The sequence below is a fragment of the Echiichthys vipera genome (genome assembly GCF_963691815.1).
Source record: "Echiichthys vipera genome assembly, chromosome: 7".
NCBI classification, from domain to species: Eukaryota; Metazoa; Chordata; class Actinopteri; order Perciformes; family Trachinidae; genus Echiichthys; species Echiichthys vipera.
The window spans coordinates 28,412,351-28,433,273 of NC_139832.1; the positions used below are offsets into that span (position 1 = coordinate 28,412,351).

General features: G+C 43.0%; 1 protein-coding gene across 1 annotated transcript in view; it reads left to right on the forward strand.

Annotated features, from left to right (window-relative positions):
• Positions 1 to 20,923, forward strand: part of jph3b (junctophilin 3b) — a gene marked incomplete at both ends in the record, with an annotated part of 60,249 nt that extends 39,326 nt beyond the window's left edge. The window contains 3 exons of the mRNA XM_083917127.1: positions 3,719 to 3,843; positions 5,500 to 6,476; positions 20,843 to 20,923. Coding sequence (XP_083773253.1) covers positions 3,719 to 3,843; positions 5,500 to 6,476; positions 20,843 to 20,923 — 1,183 coding nt within the window. The remainder of the gene's footprint in view (positions 1 to 3,718; positions 3,844 to 5,499; positions 6,477 to 20,842) is intronic.

Consider the following 20,923-nt stretch of genomic DNA (forward strand, 5'->3'; position numbering starts at 1 on the left):
CTGGTCAAACCAACTAGACTTTAACCATGAAGCGTGCTTGGGCACGGTATGAATGGACAGTGTGAGTGCGCCCTTAAACATCAATATATCTTTGTCAAAGTGTATATGATACTTAGTATAATTGGCTGTTAGCTAGTGATCATCCAATCATAGCTTAGCAACAGCACAGCAGACCTCCCAGGCTTTGCACACCGCTCCACATGTTGAAGTGGTGTGCATTAGAGTTGTAGTAAGAGTGATTCTTGGTATACAGGGTTGGGTTTCGTGTCTTTCTCTAGGGATGGCAATGACAACCACTGTCCACCACTTTGGTCCAGATGGAAATCACTCAACAATTTTGAAATGAATTGCCATGAAATTTCAAACGTACATTCATTGTCTCCAGAGGATGAAGTCTAATGTCTTTGGTGAATGCCTGACTTTCCTTGAATGCCACTATGAGTTGTAAATGATGGTTAGATGGTGACCATGGTAAGCATTACATACCTGCTAAACAGCCCTATATGAAACCAGAGCAGAGACAATGGACAGCCCTGTCTAATGCCAGTGACTGAGGCTCTCAAAATGACATTAAAACCATATTTCTCATAAACCTTGTTTCTTCATGTCATGAAGAGTGCATTGCTGCCCCGCACCCCTACCCTTTTGCTTTAATGTAGAGGTTGTCAGCCTTTCGGGCGCTGCTGTAATTACGCTGTCTCACAATTAATCTGGTGGTGATTGAATATGTAACACCTTTTAACTCCATTTTCTTTCTTCCTTTTCAGTCTCTCCTGTTGCCATTCTCCATTACCCTCTGTACCTCTCCTTTGCCACACACTCTCCTCCCTCCCTCTTCTCTTTTCTCCCCCTCCATCTGCAACTCGTTTTTCTTTTGGACAGGATGTTGTGTTGTATCATCAAGCCCCCATTGAACAGGCCTCTCTTTTTTACTCCAGGCAGTTGATTCATCCTGAAACAGGTTGTTCCCGGGGAGGACTGGGACAGGAAATTGTGGAGGAAAGGATGAGAGAGAGAGAGAGAGAGACAGAGGGAGTGTTTTGTGTTGTGGTGTGAGCACCAAGATGCGAGCAGGTTGTGCCAAGAGTGTGTCTGCATGGCAAGCAGTTTATTCACAACATTTGAACCTTGTGAATATAAGACTTGTCACAATTTCATGTCATGTGACACAGTAAGACAGACCTTCCTCTCTCTGGCATCAATTCACACCCATGGTGGTGTTGAGTAGGGCCTGGCAAAGCAGCACTGGCAGAGAGTCCCGAGAGGGGCAAAGAGAAACAGAGAGGCAGAGAGGAAAAAATCAATAGCCATCGACATGCAACACTGCATCAAGACTGTTACTGCCCAGAGAGAGAAAAGGGAGGGAGGGAGGCAGGGATGGAGAGGTTATTTTACATGAGTCGAGAGCCCTTCGAAGGGCAGAGAAAGATAGGCGAATGGAAAGAGAGAGACGAGGGTGAAAGGAGGGTTATAATTGAGAGAAAAGATCTATTTGACATAACCAGAGAGAAGAAAGAGGGACTGGGACAAGAGGGAGATGAATAGGGGATCATGATAAAGAAGGAAGGAGCAATTAAGAAGAGGCAGAAAGGAGCAACAGATGAAATAAAAGGAAGAGTGAGGGAGATATGAAAAGGAGGCTGTAAAGAAGTGATTAGAGAGATGAAGGAGATGTGAAAAGCCTGACAAGCAGAGGCAGTGAGATGAATTGTTTTGTGATAGTAAATGCATTTTCAAGCAAATGATTACAGAGCCTGTAAACTAGGGGTGCCCAATCCTGCTCCTGGAGGGCTACCGTCCTGCCTGTTTTAGGTTCCTCCCTGCTCCAACACATCTGAATTTAATGATGTGCTCGTTATCAAGCAGCTGAAACTTGTCACAGGTTTGATAATCATTAAAATTTAGAAAAAAGTTAAAAGTTAGAGCAGGGAGAAACCTAATACATGCAGGACAGTAGCCCTCCAGGAGCAGGATTGGGCACCCCTGCTGTAAAGAGATGAAAACAATACCTCAACATACTGTAGCTCTGTAATAATTCCTCCCATAACTATATATAAGTAAATATATTGACTTTGGTGAGAGTTTGACAGACAGATGGTTCAGCCAATCACCTACCAGGTATGTTTTTTTAAGCGCCTGCCCTTTCCCAATCAGTTTTCATTGCGCCTTCTCAGATGGTTCTTTGAAACAAACATTCTGACCAGCCCGGTTAGCTTGCTGCTGATTTGTGATCAGTTCTAAAGAAGAACAATGGCAATTTAGTTTGATTATGGGGCTAAATACACTCCAAAACAGCTAACAGTGTGCACGTGAAAATAATGTGCACACAAACTGTTTTCAATTTTTTTTTTTTAATTTTATTTAATTATCCATCTGCACTGAAACACCCAAATGTCCTGAAACATGATGCAAAACCTCATCATCATCGTGGTTACTCTTCTGAGTCTCAGCTCACTCACCCAGTTGTTCGGTCCCCTCCGGCTCTTTGTGATGATGTACAGTAGCTGCTCTTATTTATGTGCATATTTTGCTCTTCTGTCAGACCACTAAAATAGTGATTTCAGAACGCTCAGCTGAAAAAAGTAATGGGTTCTTGTGGACAGATCGAAGGTCAAAAGGTAGAGAAAAAGGGGAGTTGTCTTCAGCCTGCTTAGTGTGCCCGTACTTACTTGTGTCCACCCTGTCCAGTTAATTGGTTGTGGGTCGGATAATTAAGGTCACCAACTTGTTTTTGGTCCCAACAACGATAAAAAGATCACTTTAGGAATAATTGTGAGGACAAACAGATGACTTAATTTGTGCCTGAACTTTTTCTTCCAACAATTAGAGGATTGGGTGTGAATTGGGAGGTATCCCATCAGTCCATAGGGCTACAAACCGAATAATCCAATACAAAGTTAATGGAGGTGAACTGGTTGCACTCTGAGAGTCTTGTGTGTATTGAATTAACGACCAAACCCACAAATAGCCCTATATCAGTCAAAAGTTAAATACTGTGGTGCACTGTTGGCACTTCCATTCCAAAGGTTAGTTACTGTATACTATTAAGTAAAGTTTTTCTTAAAGTTGTACTCTGCAAGATTTCTACCTATTTAATTGTCTTTTAAGTTAACATCTATCAAAGAGTGAGTTAAAACAATGGTGATTGATCATATGACCCACTAATGAACGCACTTTTTTGCAGAGTTTTACAATATCCGTGTCTGTGGAGACAATTGCGGGCTGGATGTAAATAAGACACCATGTTAGTGACGCTGCTGACAGTGGTTGGTCTGTCTGCCCAGATCATAACCTACGGCTATGCTGCGTTCACTTGTAATCGAAAAATTGGATATTCCAACCTCTGAGTCAAGCTTGTAGTAAAGACAGAAGTATAATGGAAACATGTGTGTGTGGATTTAAGAGGGTAACATATAGGGGACAGACTGGAAGTATAGAGATGAATGTGTTTTAATAAGCTTTACAAAATAGCAAAAAATTAAAAATTATCAAGACACATAGTGACCATGAAGATGAAGATGGATGGTCTTAAAGAACAGGTTACGTCTGCAGTTACATATTACCGCCACTTAGGCCGCTAGAAACAAGGTATCTCAAATCAAATGGAGTACAACTTTAAAGTAATATATTTTGGACACCACTGCTGATGATTCTGAATGCTTGAAATGTGTTGTTTTTTTTGTACTCTATGCATTCTATTTCCTGTCTCCTGTTACAGGACGTCTCATGCACAGGGTAAAGCGGAGGCAGCAATAGGAGCTGCTCAGAAAGCCCAGGAGGAGAGTCGCATGGCGAGGGTGACCGCCAAGCAGTTCTCTCCTTCCTTCCAGCACCCGGGAAATGGTGGGCACACACAATCAAAACACACACAAACTCATATGCTGCACATATCCGTAATCCACAAACCCAGCCAAGCAGCTATATATGCGATAACACAAGCGTGAACAAACAAAACACATATCAATGTGATTGTATGTGTGTGTGGGATGGCGATAAAGGTCAGTGCAAACCACCCTCCAGCTTTGCGTTTCCGCCTCTGTCACTCACACCTGTACAGCACCGCAGGTGGCCGACCCACAAGAACATGCGCTAGGCTACTCAGCGCAGTAACCCACACACACACACACACCTACACACACACACACACACACACACACACACACACACACACACACATGCACACAGACTTTAACTTTATGACGTGTACAGTACACTGCCACACACAGATACCTGAGATGACAGTGATTGTTATTTTGCCATCTATTGTGCTCTCAGCAGTGTGTGTTTCTATTGTGAGGACATCTATGTCAACAGGCATCAGTGCTGACATTTTGCAACATGTTTGTGTTGATGCGTTCATCCTGGACATTATTGTGTGCCCTACAGGTTCCTCCACATTTGTTTGCAGATGAAAACTTAGGGGCTGTACAAAAACTACCATCTATTTATATTGCCATTTAAAAACCATCAACTTTTTCTCATCCCAGATTCCTTCTTCCATTTGGGAATTTACTGTGAAAACTCTTTTTAAATGTTAAATATGTAGTTACATGACACAGATGGCTTTACATTGTTTAAAGCTGCAAACAGCGTCTGATTAAATCTCTCCAACAGGCCTGGCCGTGCCACTAAGGCTTTGTGTATTCATTGATGGACATATTCATCATGTTGTTGTGTTTGTCATGAATTATGTTGTGTTTTTATGTTCATGGTGGGGTTCAAAGTAAATATTAATAATGTTGGAGTGGGCTATAAAAAAGAACACTCGCTCCACCCTAATGGTTTTCATACAGTCACTAACATGTCTGAGATAATATGCAGGTTTTAGGTCGCGTATAAATGGTAACCCTAGATTCTATACTTTTGTCCCCCTTTTTTGTTGTAAAGTTATTTAAATGATCAATAGATGAAAATAAAATGTTGAGATTCATTAAGTATCATTAAATTGTACAAATGTATTTTCTAGTTTCTTTAGCTTATTTTATGACTTGTGATGTAAATGATTGAATCACTTGTCAAACCAACCTCCATAGCCCTCCCTTAAGTCAGCACGATTGTACGTAAAAAGAGATGTTTTGACGCTGCTCATTATGCTGATGAAGATCGTAAAGACTGGAACGTCGTATTATTATTAAAGATTTCTAGCTTTAAGCAGACAGTGTGTGGTTATTGAACCCTAGATTTGTGAAAAATGGCAAGCGCTACTCTCTCCGCCCACGTACAGTTACCCTTACCATTTGACAACATCTATTGGACAGAAAAGACAGCCGAGTCCCCTGCCCCTGCCCCCCGTTTCACGCAAAAACCTAACAATTTGAGGTCAATGCCTAACCTAAAGCATCTCTTCCCCACTTTCGGAAATCTTGGGTTACCATCTCTTCATTGTTGCCTGTACTAATACTTATTGTGCTGTCATTTAAACAAACATGGAGATAGCTTTATCGATCATCCACCTCACACCACCTCAAAAAACGTCCTGATGCTATCTGTCTTTTGCAGGCATGGAGGTGCAGCGTCCCAAACGTCAGGTGTCCAGCGAGGTGGAGGGTGAGGGGTTGTCGAGTAGCGCCGGCACCACCGACAGCCCGGACCTCTACATAAAGAGCGCGGGCTCTGACGACCCCTCCAACGACGCTGCCACCCCTGACCTCAGCCCCCCTTCTTCCTCACCTCCACACACCCCGCCTCCCCCCGCCCGGCCCACACAGCAGCGCAGCAAGAGTGCCCGTTTCCACCGGCAGACCGCAGTGGACCACGGCGACAAGGCGAAGGACGGGGGAGACAGGGGGGAGAAAGGTGGGGGAGGAGGGCAGACGGAAATCCAGGTTTTGACGGAGGGAGGGAGTGGGGGAGGAGAAGGGAAGGGGGAGTACTCACGTGCCAACAGCTGGAGCGAGGACAAGAGGAGAGGGGTGTTGTCAAAAGGAGGAGGTGGGCTCAGTGGACGAGGAGCGAGCCGGACCAACGGACACAAACACAGCTCCTCCAATCACAAGTCCCGGGAGCATGGATCGTCCAACCACAGACAGACCAGAGGGGACAGGTGGACAGAGTCGTCCTCGTCCGCCTCTTGGACGTCGGGGCACAGGGGCGCGCACGGTAGGGGAGGCCGGCTGCTGGAGCAGGATGAGGAGAAAATGAGCAATTATGAGATGGAGATGAAGCCTTTACAGCCCAGAGACTCCACTACCCACAAGCCCCACAGCCAGGGTGAAGAGAAGCCCGGGCACAGTCAGGCTCAGGGAGAGGGGCGCACGCACGCCGCGCAACGACAGAGGCATAAGAACCGTGACGGGAGGGAGGGAAAAGACGTGAGGGAGGGGGGTAAAGACTCAGTACACAAGCTGGACAGGCCGGGGGAAAAGATGGATTCAGGGCCTCTACGTCGGGACCTCACCCTCTCCCCTCCTCTGAAGTCCTCCCCCATCGCACCAGATCAGCAGGACCACAGCCTCACGCAGAGCAAAGGCAACTCGGTAAGACTCATACTGACTCACACTGACACAACTCTGGTACATGGTGCAGCAACACTTGAAAGATGAGATTAAAGCTGAACAAGATTTCTATCATTTCCTTTCAGTTTTTCATTTCATTAAACTGCTTATATCCATCCCAACTTGTTTTTAAGGCAACCCATGACATATTCCTAACCATAATCAGGTAGTTTCTGTCGTCTAACCCTGCTGTTATCTTCGGGGGTCAATTCGACCCTGTTCAGTGTTTGACATCTCTAAAGAAAGAGCTTGACATAATTTACCAGCTAACAAAATATTGACATGATGATATATTTTCAATATCCTGAGTTTCACAGGGTCAGTTTGACCCCGGGCTGTTTTAGCTGTACAAACATACAAGAAATATGAACAGTTTAAACAAATTTGTTTAGGTTGTTTTGGCTGATATTGAGATCAGTGTCACATACAGTTAACCTGCCGTAACTATAGATAGTAGTAAGAGATCCACTGATAGTGGAACACGGGAGAGGGGCAAACATAAAGGTTTATTCTGCAGCCTTCTGAACCTTTTTCCTTACCTACCCACTATACTCTCACTATGTCTCTGTCATGAACAGTGCGGGGAAATAACACAATGGAACCGGACCCAAATTTGATAATAAAAACAAAAGGGAACCAATAACAGGGGGAAAGTACAACACGGACGAGACGGACGAGGGTAACAGGAACGGGTGACAGACAAACAGTCGGGGATGTGGACAAGGGAACAGGATCTCTGGAAACTACAAACGAAAAAAGAACAAGGAAACAATAATTAATAAACAAACCAACACGGAGCGAAAATACAATCATACAAGAAACGGGAGCCAACCGACGACACGTTACCACGTAAATGAGAACAATGGTCCGACGCCGTATGTGTCACATCCGGCTTCTTATACTCCTGGAGGTGATCAGCAGAACTGGATACAGCTGGGGTGGAACCACGCCTACCAGCTCCGGACAAAAAAACACAAAGGGAAAGACACATGCAGGGAGAAACAGACAGACAAAAGGAAGAGGGAAGAGACTGGCAGGACCTGGATCCTGACAGTCTCAGTTGAAAATGACAACCATGAAAAGGTTTTCTGCTCATGAGGTTTTGTCACAGAGGAGAAAGTGTGTGAGACTGAGGATGATGTTCAGGAGGACTGTCATCACAAGGCACCCTCTGATCAGTCTGAGATGGAGACTTAAGTGGACACGTTAGCTCACAAAAACCGAACGGTTTCTTGGTCCCTCTCCCCACTTAGACTGCGTAGGACAAGAGGAGGGATTGATACTCTGAGGAGAGGCGTTAATAAATGAATTAGCAGCAGAACTGGGTCGTCGCAGATTTGTCAGGAACCAAACAGTGGACCGGCTGTCCAACAGAGAAGCCCTCAAAAGTTTCTCGAGTGGGGACACTGATGCAGTAACCTTGGCAACAGGATGTGCAGCTCCCACAGTTTTAATGTTTATTCTGGGTAACCAAATCTTTAGCTTTTAGCCATAAAGAGTCCTTCTGGATTCCTCAGCAGGGACAGCTTTTAGAGTTAGGTGGATAAGTCAGTTGGGCTCTTTTTGAAAGCTCTCGGCAAATACAGACTTTGATATAAACTTAGTAATCGTAATTTTGTGCTGTTGACTGAAGCTTTATTTCTCTGTCCGGAATAAAAATATGCTTGGGTCAAAAACACGAGGACTAACTTAAAACAATGAGGCTCGTTCATAAAATATTGTTTATCAAATAAAATGGCACACTTAGTTACACAGAGGAAGTGACGTGTTAAAGATAGAAACTAAATTAGATATAGGTAAAAAAAAAAAGATGATCAGCACCTAAATCTGAGGCCATGTCTCTCAGCAGGAAACCGGCGGATTGTTACTCCAGGTAGGGAATGAGTCCTTACCCCAAGTGGAGGAGTTCAAGTACCTCGGAATCATGTTCACGAGTGAGGGGACAATGGAGCGAGAGTTTGGCCGGAGAATCGGAGCAGCGGGGGCGGTGTTGCAGTCGCTCTACCGCACCGTTGTGACGAAAAGAGAGCTGAGCTGGAAGGCAAAGCTCTGGATCTACCGGTCAATCTTCGTTCCTACCCTCACCTATGGTCATGAAAGCTGGGTCATGACCGAAAGAACGAGGTCGCGGGTACAGGCGGCCTCCAGCCACCCTCCTTTCTCAGGAGGGTGGCTGGAGTCTCCCTTAGAGAGAGGGTAAGAAGTTCAGACATCCGTGAGGAACTCGGAGTAGAGCCGCTGCTCCTTTGCGTTGAAAGGAGCCAGTTGAGGTGGTTCGGGCATCTAGTAAGGATGCCCCCATGGCGCCTCCCTAGGGAGGTGTTCCAGGCACGTCCAGCTGGGAGGAGGCCTCGGGGAAGATCCAGGACCAGGTGGAGAGATTATGTCTCCACACTGGCCTGGGAACTCCTCAGGATCCCCCAGTTAGAGCTGGTTAATGTGGCCCGGGAAAGGGAAGTTTGGGGTCCCCTGCTAAAGCTGCTGCCATAAACTCTCTGAAAGCAGAACAGGTAAAAATGTTTTAACATTAAGGATACAACTATGCCTCACTAAAAGCTTTTCAATCGGTGTAAATTAAGTTTACAGAAAACTAAAAAACTTAAAAAACTTGCAAAAAATACAAATTTCCCTCTTTAATAAAAAGGTAGTGCGTTGTAGAGTCCTTTCCGCAGCAGTCTGGTTCGACTGATACCTCTGGCCCTTTGCCACATGTCTTCCTTATATCCATATCATACATATCCTTTAAAAAATAGATATATAGATATTTGTCACCAGTGTTAGTCATATGATATCATCAGTTGTCGTCTTTAACCTGCGAGGGGAGTCGGATCTATCTGCCTGCACAAATGAAACTGAAATGATGGCAGATTCGTCGGTTCGTTTGATTTCCAGATCAAGTAGCACTCAGTCTTGTGCTGAAAGTGTGTGTAACACATAGGGACAAACAACAGCATATTTTCTCTGTTTGTTAATTTGTCATGGTTCAGTAAAACACAACATTTAAAGGCTCAGTGTCTACACAATTACTGTTTCTGTGTTCTAAAATAATAAACTCAGGATGATTATGATAATACTTTACAAACCTGCGTCATGGTTGGTACATTCTATGTCCAGTCCATTAGGGCGAAAAAATTGTCAATGGTTATCTTCATTTTTCAGTGTTAATATGATTCGGTTAAACTGGCCTGATTGTTTGTGTCACTAAGCCTAATGAACTGTTGTAAAATGATGTCTAGCAGAGCTTCCACATCCACATGACTCCACAAATTGACCCGATGGGTAAATTATTATATTACCTTACGTAATGGCTGGCATAAACAGCAGTAAAAAATAGTTCTAGAGGAAAGATTAATAAACAGAAAATGTCCTCAATAACTGCAGCGAGAGAACTGGCTATTCTATATGGCCAAAAGAATACGAACAAATACATATGAAATCCATATTGTTGCTCAGGGGTACTGTCATGGTGAAACAAGAGCCTTCAGCAAACTGTTGCTGTCGTAATGTATACTAGGGCTGCCCCTGACCGAGGATCTTCATGGTCAACCAGTGGTTGTCATTTAGAGCGATTAGTCAACTAATCGACACACTTATACATACAAATTAGAAAACAGCGCTCAGTAGAGTGCAGATCTTCTCCAGGGTTGTTTCCCTCTCTTTTATTGGTTTCATATCACACATGAACTCTAGTCTCCTGGGTGAAAATCTGATGTTCTTGACCTGGTCACCCTACCAAACAATTAAGAGTTGTGTCTCACTCAATTGTCCAATCCCGGCTCTGTTAAGGCCAAAATACACCACCGCCAAACGTGGACTTGGAACACGCCATCCTGCAACGTTTCAGGCCACTATCTTATTACCGACCTCGCCAGACCTGGAAAAAAACACTCCCACTTGCTTGCTGCTTGTACATCTCACCTGCTGTAGCAGCTCTAAAGTCAAGATGGCGGAAGCTTACAATAACAGGGATTTGTTCACCTCGTATGGTGCCTAACTTTAGTGGATCATAAGGTATGGAATTAAAATGAGACCAAGCTTTTCTATGAATGTCAGTTTTCGAGCCACACAAGGTCCAAAGTGTCCTGCAACAGATGAACTAAGGCTCGTTTTTAGCCGAGCTGATTGACAGAAATGTATTTTGATACTGCAGCTGTTGCTGATCACTTGCAGTCCTATTGTGCGCTTAGGAGGAGTGGAGTCAGGCATCCATCTAGTGGGCTCAGTACAACTAAGGGTTCGTGAAGCTTTATTAAGACATCACTACCCGAGACTCTTAAAATAATGATTTACTAATATAACAGTTAAGTAAGCAGTGAAAAAAACAGAAAACACTTTTGCCCCCCCCCCAATCCTGACATAGGATCTGCACCCCTGACAGTCATACATGTGCACATGAAACAATAGTCTGATGGGTCCAGTAGTGGGAGAGATTAGCTGCGGACAGAAACACAAACACACACATGTACACGTGCACACACGACCGAACACATGATAACAACCCCAGACCAAAGGTACACACACTCACTCCCCTGTCCCCATCTTTGGATACATGTCCTTATAGTTTCTTAAACCGGCATGAACTGATTGTTGGGCCACTTGAACTTTACTTGAAAAGACACAAAGCAACATTGTTTGACACTTCCCTGTCAGAAAGGGCTGTCTGACAGCAAGGTAAAGGGATGAAAATATTGTAAGTAAAGCGTACACTTAAACTGATATGGATTCTTTAAAGGTGGGCGTTCCTTTCAGGTTTCTAAAATATGTTTTACTGCAGTTCCTTTCTTTGCTTCTGTATCAGTACTCTTGTTCGCTTCTCTAAACTGCCAGCGTGGCGGCAGTCATCCACTGTCGGTAACACACCAACTGTGGAGAAGTACCTCATACAACCACACCTCAGAATAGCCAACTATCCCTTTAATATCACCCTGGACAGCAACTGTATGGTACATTTGTCATATTTGTCATGTCACTGCCACACATTGATTTCACTAAAAGGATTTGTTGTCCACTGTCATGAGGATGCATTCCATCCCCAGTGACATAACACAATGTTATCCCACATATTAACATAATCCTGGGGGAGACGCACAGGGTTTAACCTTGTGAAATAAAGAAAGATTTTTTGTTGTACCATGAGCAAGCAGGGGGGATTACGTCGTTTTAATATAATTTTTTGGCTACGTCTTGAATCAGGCTGGGGGACGGTCCCATCCACGCTAATCCTGAATGATAATACGGCCGCAGCATTAGCTAATGAAACCAACAGGAATATCAGCTGCAAACGAAAACCTCACACTGTACAAGCTCCCCTTTCTCACTCTCACTCTCTGTGTCTCTCACACGCACACACTCCACTTGTGTGTAAACTGTTAAATACAGTTCCACACTCCTCACACAACTTGCTCACTTTAATCCAAATTTGTCTGCAGCAGTGTGTTATGTCTGGCACAGTGAACAAAGTTGGTTCTTTAGTAGTTCAGTGGTTGCTGCTACCTGCTAAAACACACACACACACACGCACACACACACACACACACACACACACACACACACACGCACACACGCACACACGCACACACGCACACACACACACACATGCACGCACACACACACACACACACACAAACACACACACACATATACAGGGGGAGAGAGAACCCCAGCAGTCCTCTCTGCACCTTAGTAACAGCAGACTGGTGAACTAGCCCCTTCCTCACTGAAGGCTCCCTATTGGTTAACCAATGCTCTGTTGCTAGGGAACAGCTTATGCCTTGCTTCAACGGTGGCCAATCGGTGGGCGTGTGTCAGTGACAGGGTGTGTTTGTGTGTGTGTTTGTGTGTGTGTGTGTGTGTGTGTGTGTGTGTGTTTGTGTGTTTGCAGCCGCAGAGAAGCAAGTGAGATTTGTGTAAGACAGGTTCACAGCATACACAGATAAATACAGGCAGGGAACGCTGCAAACACCATGGAAACACTGGGGCTGCTCAGACACACACACACACACACACACACACACACACACACACACACACACACACACACACACAAAGGACCTCTTTTTTATCAATGAATTAATCAGTCCATCATTTAAACAAACTTTGTATGCAAGATTGCAATATAAAAGAGCATTACACATACTTTTACTGTACCCAGTGTGAAACCTCTGTACCAAACTAGTGCTGCCCCTATGTGTCCACTCACAAACGAGCCTCTGTGCATCCCAGAGGCTCATATTTACAGGAACCTCAGTAAGATGTGTCTGCAGACTTCATGGCCCACAAAACAAAATAACATGATGAAAAAGAGATCTGAAAAGTACACAAAAAACGGTGCATTTAAAATTACCCTAAAACATTTCCTTTAAAATATCTACATACTGTACGTACACATTGCAAAAGAAAATAATGCCCTCTGAATTGAATTGAATTGAATTGAATTGTTTTTATTGTCATTGTACCAGTACAACAAAATGTACAGTACAATCCCTTAAAGTACAGAAATAATTTAACATTAAAAGCATCAAAAAGAATGTTTAACTTAATTTAAATATTCTCTTGTTCACACTCACTGAGGGGGAGAGGAAGAATAGAGAAGGCAAGATGGAATTACAGAACAGTAGTAGGACCGCAAGAGTTAACAGATGGAGAATGTGAAGTACGTGTGTCTTTCAACAAGATAACGCGGAGCAAATTTGAGTATGCTACCACCTGTGTGTAAAGCCATGAGAGAGAGAGAGAGAGAGAGAGAGAGAGAGAGAGAGAGAGAGTAAAAAGTGTTCAAGACAAAGAAACAGAAGCTCCCTTTTATCACTCATGGACTGGCCTGTGAACCCAGGGTTCCCAGCTGTGGCACTGGGCTTTTAGCGAATAAAATACAACTTATTGGCTTCACGGGCCGCGGTGTCACAAACTAATACAAGCAGAGGCCCAACGGCGTGGGACAACACAATCAATGTGACTTGTTAAGCACACAGAAACAAAGAGCAAGCACCACGGTACAGTAGAGCTTTGATTCTCTGCTTGACCCTGGTTGGGCCCAGCCTGAACCCCAGGTTTGGGCCGGGTTAGCCTGTAAATTCTCAAAATTCCCTCTGGCTTGAAACGGGTCGGGTTCATGCAGATTTTTCATCGTTCAGGCTCGGGGCGGGCTTGATCATAGCCCTACAGTAAGATTTACACAACAAGCTTGCAGTGACACTATTATTATCCTATCTCTGCCCAAAAAAAAAGCCTTTCACTTGAGATGGCTTCAGGTAGTGATTCACCCGTGTTTAGTCCGTCTTGTGCGTTCAGCAGGGTTTCTTCAAGCTCAGATAATGACAGGGCAGCTGTTGGATTTAACAGTAGGCCAACCCTCGTATGCGGACACACAAACAGTCTGTTGCTCGTGCAGCGAGGTTGGGACTCCTTGGTGATGTCATGACCGTGGCACAGAAGCTAAGGGAACCAGGAGCTGAATCCAAACCCAAAATCTCACACCCACAGCTCAGTGGGTTTCAGTGCAGTTTTATTGTTCAGGGGTTTGTTTTTTCATGCCTGAACACTACCTAGCCTAACATTGAACTATTCAAGTCAATCGTGGTGAATTTCCATTATTGGGATAATCTTGAAAGTCCTCCCGAGTGACCTGAATGATGAATTTACTTCAGTAGCATTCATTTGGCCTCAGCCCATAAGTAACAGTTCAAATCAAGTAGAATTGAATTTATTTTAGAGAAAATCCTCGTCTCATTTTATAGCCTATTAAAAGATGTAGGAAGTTGCATGCACAATTTACATCAATTCAAAATGTATAGTGTCAAATCATAACAAAGGCTATCTCAAGGCACTTTACATATAAAGTAGTTGTAGACCACACTATAAGACTTATTTATGATTTACAGAGACCCAACAATTCCTCCATGAGCAACTGCAAGTTGCAATATCTATATATTTATATATCCAGCAATCTTGTGCACAGTGGGGACGAAAACCTTCCTTTTAACACGATCATCACTGTATCATCACAACTAATGTCATTTTGACCATTTTATAGGCTGTATGCAATTAGGAATGACCATCTACAGCACTTCCACTGGTCGTCTCTGTGAATTCAACACTCACTGTAAGTCTGTTCTGCTGGGATTTTTAATGATGTACAAAAGTACTATACCAGAACTTTTTATGACATTTTTATTTACTTATTTAAGGTTGTTCTTTCCTTAAAAGGATATGTGCAGTTTATGTAAAGCTTTCTTAGGTGGACCACAAAAAAGGCTCTACAGTACTGCTGGAGATAAAGGCATGCATAGCTCTGTTGGTATCTGTGTGGGAGAGATGCTACTTTTTCAGTAATTCCTAAGATGATGAAAGGCATATTTTACATGTGAGCCTCAAAATTCAGACGATGATGAAAAAGCAGACCAAGTTAGCTTGGAGCATGGTGTTTTGTGTCAAGTCACTGCACAACTTATGTTTCTGAGCCTGTGCAAGTGATTTAAACGTCCTTCTGTGATCGGAGGAAGGTTTGTCACAAAAAAGAGTGGGGTGGTGTAGCGTGTCACCAGGAGACAGGGGTAGTGCAGTGGTATAGTATGGCACTTAAAATCAATTCTCTGTTCACTGATAATACTGTATGTTCTATGGTTGAATTTTAAGTGTGAACAACAGTGGTCCGAGAACGGAGACTCGAAGCATCCTCCGATTCAATATTAGCAGAAGAGTGGTCACTAAGAGAGCAGACGCAGGCTGACTTAAGGCGATTAAAAACTGAGCCATAGAGTTTCACACTTTTTTAATTTTGTAATAACAAGTATAGCATTTATAAATGTATCAAAAGTAGCATTTTTTTCCCTCACAGATCAGTCTGGTAACGTGTGCCGGACAAAAATTTGGAGGTTGCCAAGCGACCCAACCAATCAGCGTTGGTTTTGAGGGGGATTTAAGTGACGAAACGAGAAGTGATGGTTCAGTGTGAACAACATGGAGGCTTCCATGGAGGAATTGAGCGCAGCTATGGAGAAAGCTGCTCACTAACGCTTTTTTCTCCGTGATCCTTCTGTAGAATATGGAGCGGGCTCCTGAAATTGTGTCTTTTATCTGTAAATTCACGTTTCACAAACGGCAAATATCCTTTACCCACATGTTTACTTTCTGAGCTTTGCCTCGACTCTGTTAGTACGTCATACGTCATTGATTTGATTGGTTGATTTGGCCCGTTTGTTGGTGATAGACAGTGATAGATGGTTTATTCAATCAGCAACCAGTATTTTTACCCCTTCCAAAAAGATCTCCAAACCTGAGTTCCCAAATGGAAATGCTGACCAAATGAGAATCAATCCATCTGGCGGAGTCAGGTTAGTGTTGAGCAGAGAAAGCCTGGAAAGATTTGTTTTGGGTTCTCACTGCAAGCAACTATTTTCACATTACACAGCTATTTAATCAGTTATTAATATAAAAATATTGATTGGTGAGGCATTAAGGTAAATATAGCATTTAAAAAAAGGTCTTTACTGAATAATTGTTTGAAATTGACCCACAGGAAACTTTTCATTAAGAGGTGCTTCACAGTGGCTGCGCCCAGTGCCAGGGGATGCCATTAGGCTGAAAAGTGATTAGTTGTTTGCCAGCACTTCATCCTCAGGATAATCAGCATTCTGTTATAAAAGGGGGTTAGTAGGGTCAGGGGAGCTGGTGGGGAGAATAAATTGCATTTCTCTAGTAACTACAGCAAAGTAGTTCATAATAATTCCAAGCAAAGGGATAAGAACGCCAAATGGGGCCTCACACTATTTGTGCTGTGATTAAACTTAAACTGATATTTGTTATCCCTGAAGAGAACAGGGTTTGTGCTCTGTGCATTTTCATGATTTTACACTGGGAGGATTAAGAATAAAGCTGCTCTGTTAATATGTTTATGAAAAGTAAATAGTAGTTATTACACAATTAGGTTGTGAGTTCAGTACTGTTGGTGGCAAATCTGCAAATTAAGTCATACTTTGGGATTAAAGAAATAATTGAGTTGCAGTAGAAAATGCAGATTTCAGAGAGCTGTACCACTCACTGGCCCTCATTTATCAATCTTGCGTGAAAATGGGCACAGATCTGAGTGCAGAATTGGTCGTAGGACAGGACACACGTGTGATTTATGAAACATTCGTATCTGACCAATCTCAGTGTACGAATGAGCGGGCCTTGATAAATGCAGCGGCTGAATTTGATCGTCAATAACATGTTACGCCCTTAAATATTCCTGATTCGAGGCCTCGCCCACTTAGGGTCAAACAGGGAGAGGAGAAACGCTGGGAAGAAAAGACACAGAAATCGGCATCCTGGCATCCGAGATGGAGCAAAATAAAGATGTGCTTTTTGTCAGTCTTAAGAGTGGAATAAAAGGGGCCCATAAAAACGCTGTATGGAAAAGAATAACGGAGGCAGTCAACCCGAAGCAGCGCTCCACTGTGACCCGTGTGCGTGTGTGCGCATTGCTTAACCTGGGCTCCTGCTCAGTAGCGGGGTTTGCCAGCGGGGTTATTAGGTATTCCGTTAGAGGATAACCTTTGTCACCTAGAAGAACCAAACCAAGATGTTAATCATCTGATACCTTGTTTGATTTAATGCAATTTATCGAGGGTAGCCAGTAACCGAGGAGAGGACTTTGGCTTTGCAGTGCGCTTTCCTTTTCATTCATTCATGTTCAACCGCTTTTGAAATATAAAAGAATCGTGTGTCCCCCCCCTGACCACCTGGCCACCACGTTTAAAAGCGATAGCTTGGCATCACAAATCACCTGTACATTTATCGAGTGGTAGTTTTGGCGATTGATGAATGCGTAATCATTCATGGATGGTGCCTTCAGACGCACATGAGTACAATCAATTGCTCCAACCACAATTTTTTTTTTTTTTAATTTGTTTTAAGAATCCGTTTCGATCTTTTCTTAATATGTGACTGCTTATACTTAATGACAGCTGAGGTTTGTTCATTATTTTCAGCTGCACCACAAATACACAGGCTTAAATTTGCGTACACGATCTCAGACCTGACATGAGATCTGATCGTAGCTCCCGCTCACGTCCAAATTGATAAATACCGAAGTTTGCCAGGAAATGGTCGTACACACGTTTTTCTGCCGTACGTTCGTTTGATAAATGAGGGCCACTGAGAGTAAAAGAGATTGATTTAGAAATACATAGCCGTAAACTAGTAACACATTGGAGATCAATTATAATGTATAATATGTATAAAAGGCAGTGAAGATTTCCTTAAAATTGAGTGTAAACTGCTACGCCTCCGTACATTTAATTAAGAAGGAGCCATGCAATCATTTCTGTGAAAAGGGACATGCCATCTCACTTACTTCTCATTGTTTTATCCTGATGATTTAACCAAAGTCAGATTTATTTTCCACTTTTGAAATGTGTGTTGATGAAACTGTAAATTTCACCGGTATCTTCTAGCTAGCCGTGTCCCGTTTCCCTGATCTTCAGTGAGCATGTTTCTCTCAAACTAAATGTTCTCAGTTGAGTCCTGGGGGAGTACCAACCTGCATCTTAAGGCTCAGTAATTAACACGACATGTCTTCTTTGTTTATACAAAAAAATGAGACTGACCTCGACAAGTTGCAAGCTAAGCTAATCGTCCGTTGCATTGTTTCAAGAGGCAGATCCTGTCACTATGATCTGAGTTTCCACATGATTTACTCATTGAAAATAGTAATAGTGAATGATTATGCTTCTTCAGCACCAATGAAATAATTAGACAAATAGTCACATTATTCAGTAATCAACTTACCACTTTTAAATATAGCTAGGTATGAATATGTAGGAATTGTACTACAGTAAATGGATACAAGAAAAGCACTATATGGGGGTTGAAAAGGCTAATGATCATAGGATTTCATCTACGCGGTCTGGTAATCATCTATGACACAGATCTGTGATAAGCCTATCACCGGATTGATCAGCAGAAACCTTGTTAGCAGCTGCCCCAGACAAATTTGTTTACAACAATGTTGCACTAATGCTGCTTGATATCACTGCAGTGTTCTCAGAGTACAAACTTTGCTCTCCCACTGCAACTAGTGATGAAATTATTAGACACATTGGTTCCCTGCTCCATTTTTAAGGAGACTATTTGTAAGGGATTGTGCGTGAAGTAAAAAACAAACAAATGAACAAACTGCTGCATCAATGATAATGTCAGTGTGTATATACTAGATTCACTTTCACATATTTATCCAGAGTGGACAGGTGGTCACAGACTCTGGCCTTCACCCACATGACCCAGGTTGTCAGCAAGCATCTGCTTAAGTGTCATTGAGCAAGACACTGACTCCCCGCCAGCTCCAGACTGCTGTTCTGCAGCTGAGTTTGCCCTTTTGCCTCCCTCTGTCAGAGAAGGTGGGCCTCCCTGTGGAATCAACACAGCATTGTATTATTTGTCCTAAGATGCAAATGCTCCTTCGTATTACACAACGTATATGCCTCATCGTTGCTGCTAAGTTGTCTCCAGGCACCGGAAAGACACTGCAAATATTAAACAGCATTACGATTTGTTCTTTTTTTTATGACATTTGTGTTAGAAGGGACTAAAGAAGAGTGGTACAGTGGAAAGTTAATCTAGTAATAATACTCAGGAAGAGGGTTGACATATCTCGTATAGCTCTGGTTTCTTCCTGTTTATTTAATTGTCACTTCTTTGTACCCTTCGCTGACAACGTGTAATTGTGTTCCTCCGATCTGTGGAGTTCCTCAAGGCTCAATCCTAGGACTTCTCTTATTCTCCATTTACATGCTTCCTTCATAGCATATAACCGTCAATGTGTTTCTCTTTTCATTGCTATGCAGACGATATCCATCTTAAAAGTTAAGGGATGGAGAATGAGCAGAACACCGCCATCTAGTGTGTCAAGATCGTAGTCGCAACAACAAAAAAATTATTACAGCAGTCGGGTTGCCAGGTTTGTCAGACCCGGCCCAGTAGCCTACAGGAGACCAGAGTCTGTTTGAGCCTGTTTGAACCCGTCCCCTCTGGCAAATCACACCATAAAAACAAGGATTGCAGAGGAGTTTGATTGACAGTTACCGTTAGCCGTTACAGCTAAGTAAAGATGAAAGTTAGTTTTTGCCTGTCTCCGCTCACTCAGCTGCTGGGACAAATAAGCAGCTGCAGGATTGGCAAACTCCATTTCACCCAGTGCCAGCCTACAGTAGCTGCAACCAACAACAGACAACCCTGGCAACCAGCAACAAACAGAACGGGACAGAAAGTCATTGTCAAACCCTTCAAAAATAATTCAGGTTAATTGATGACTCTAAAAAATCGCCCGTAGGTGTGAATGGTTGTCTGTCTCTGTTTGTCTCTATGTGTCCTGTGATAGACTGGCGTCCTGTCCAGGGTGGACCCCGCCTCACGCCCGATGTCAGCTGGGATCGGCTCCAGCCCCCCACGACCCCGATAGGGACAAGCGGTTGAAGATGAATGAATGGATGAATGAATTCAGACCACATTTTTTTTATGGAAAAGCAATACTTTCATTCTGTACCCCTCAAAATGCCCCGTGGATGTTTTTTTTTTAAATAAAGCTTTTAATAAACATTCTACATATTCAACCTTTTATGTATTTGTGAAACCAGGGGAATTGTCTCATTGTTTCCTGCTGTTAAATCACAAAATTAAAGTTCTTGTGTTGGAATCAGACCTTTTCTAAGAGGTCATTTTTGATTCCCAGTCAAACTTTGAGAAACATATTAAATTAGTTATTCAGTCCTGTTACTTCCCATCAGGAAACATTATCAAGCTCTTCCCCTTTATCATTCAAACAGTGCAAACTACATTGTTTTGTCTTGTCATGTCTGGACTGTTGCAATGCATTGGACATTCATTCAATACAGGACAATACTGCTGTTTTGCATCTTCAAAATGTGAGAGCATTATATTTAACTTGACATCCATGTATGTCTGATAATCTTTATTCTTTTTTTTAACAGTTTTATAATCCTCAGGGCTGAACCTGTCAAAGAGCCTCCTCCAGTGGAAGTGACAGTTACCACCATTCCCCTCACAGCAGTGGGGTGATTGATGTGCATGCAGTTATGCACGGTCCAATGAATGTGATGTTGAAAGTGTGAAATTATTTCAACGCAACAAAAAATCTATCAATCACCAACAATTTCATAAGAATACATAGTTCCCTTTACTTTCTTATCAGGTAAACCCCTTAATCCGCACTGCGATGTAATTGACATATTCATAACCAATTGTGACAATAACGAATATCTATAAGCAGGTTATGAAAACAACCCTGTGTGTGAGCGTTGAGTGTGTTTTCCTGATTACTGACACTCTTCTTCTCTCTCTCTCCCACACAGACCTACAGCTCCATCCTGGTTGTCATGGTGATTTTGCTCAACATTGGAGTGGCTATTTTATTTATCCACTTTTTTATTTAA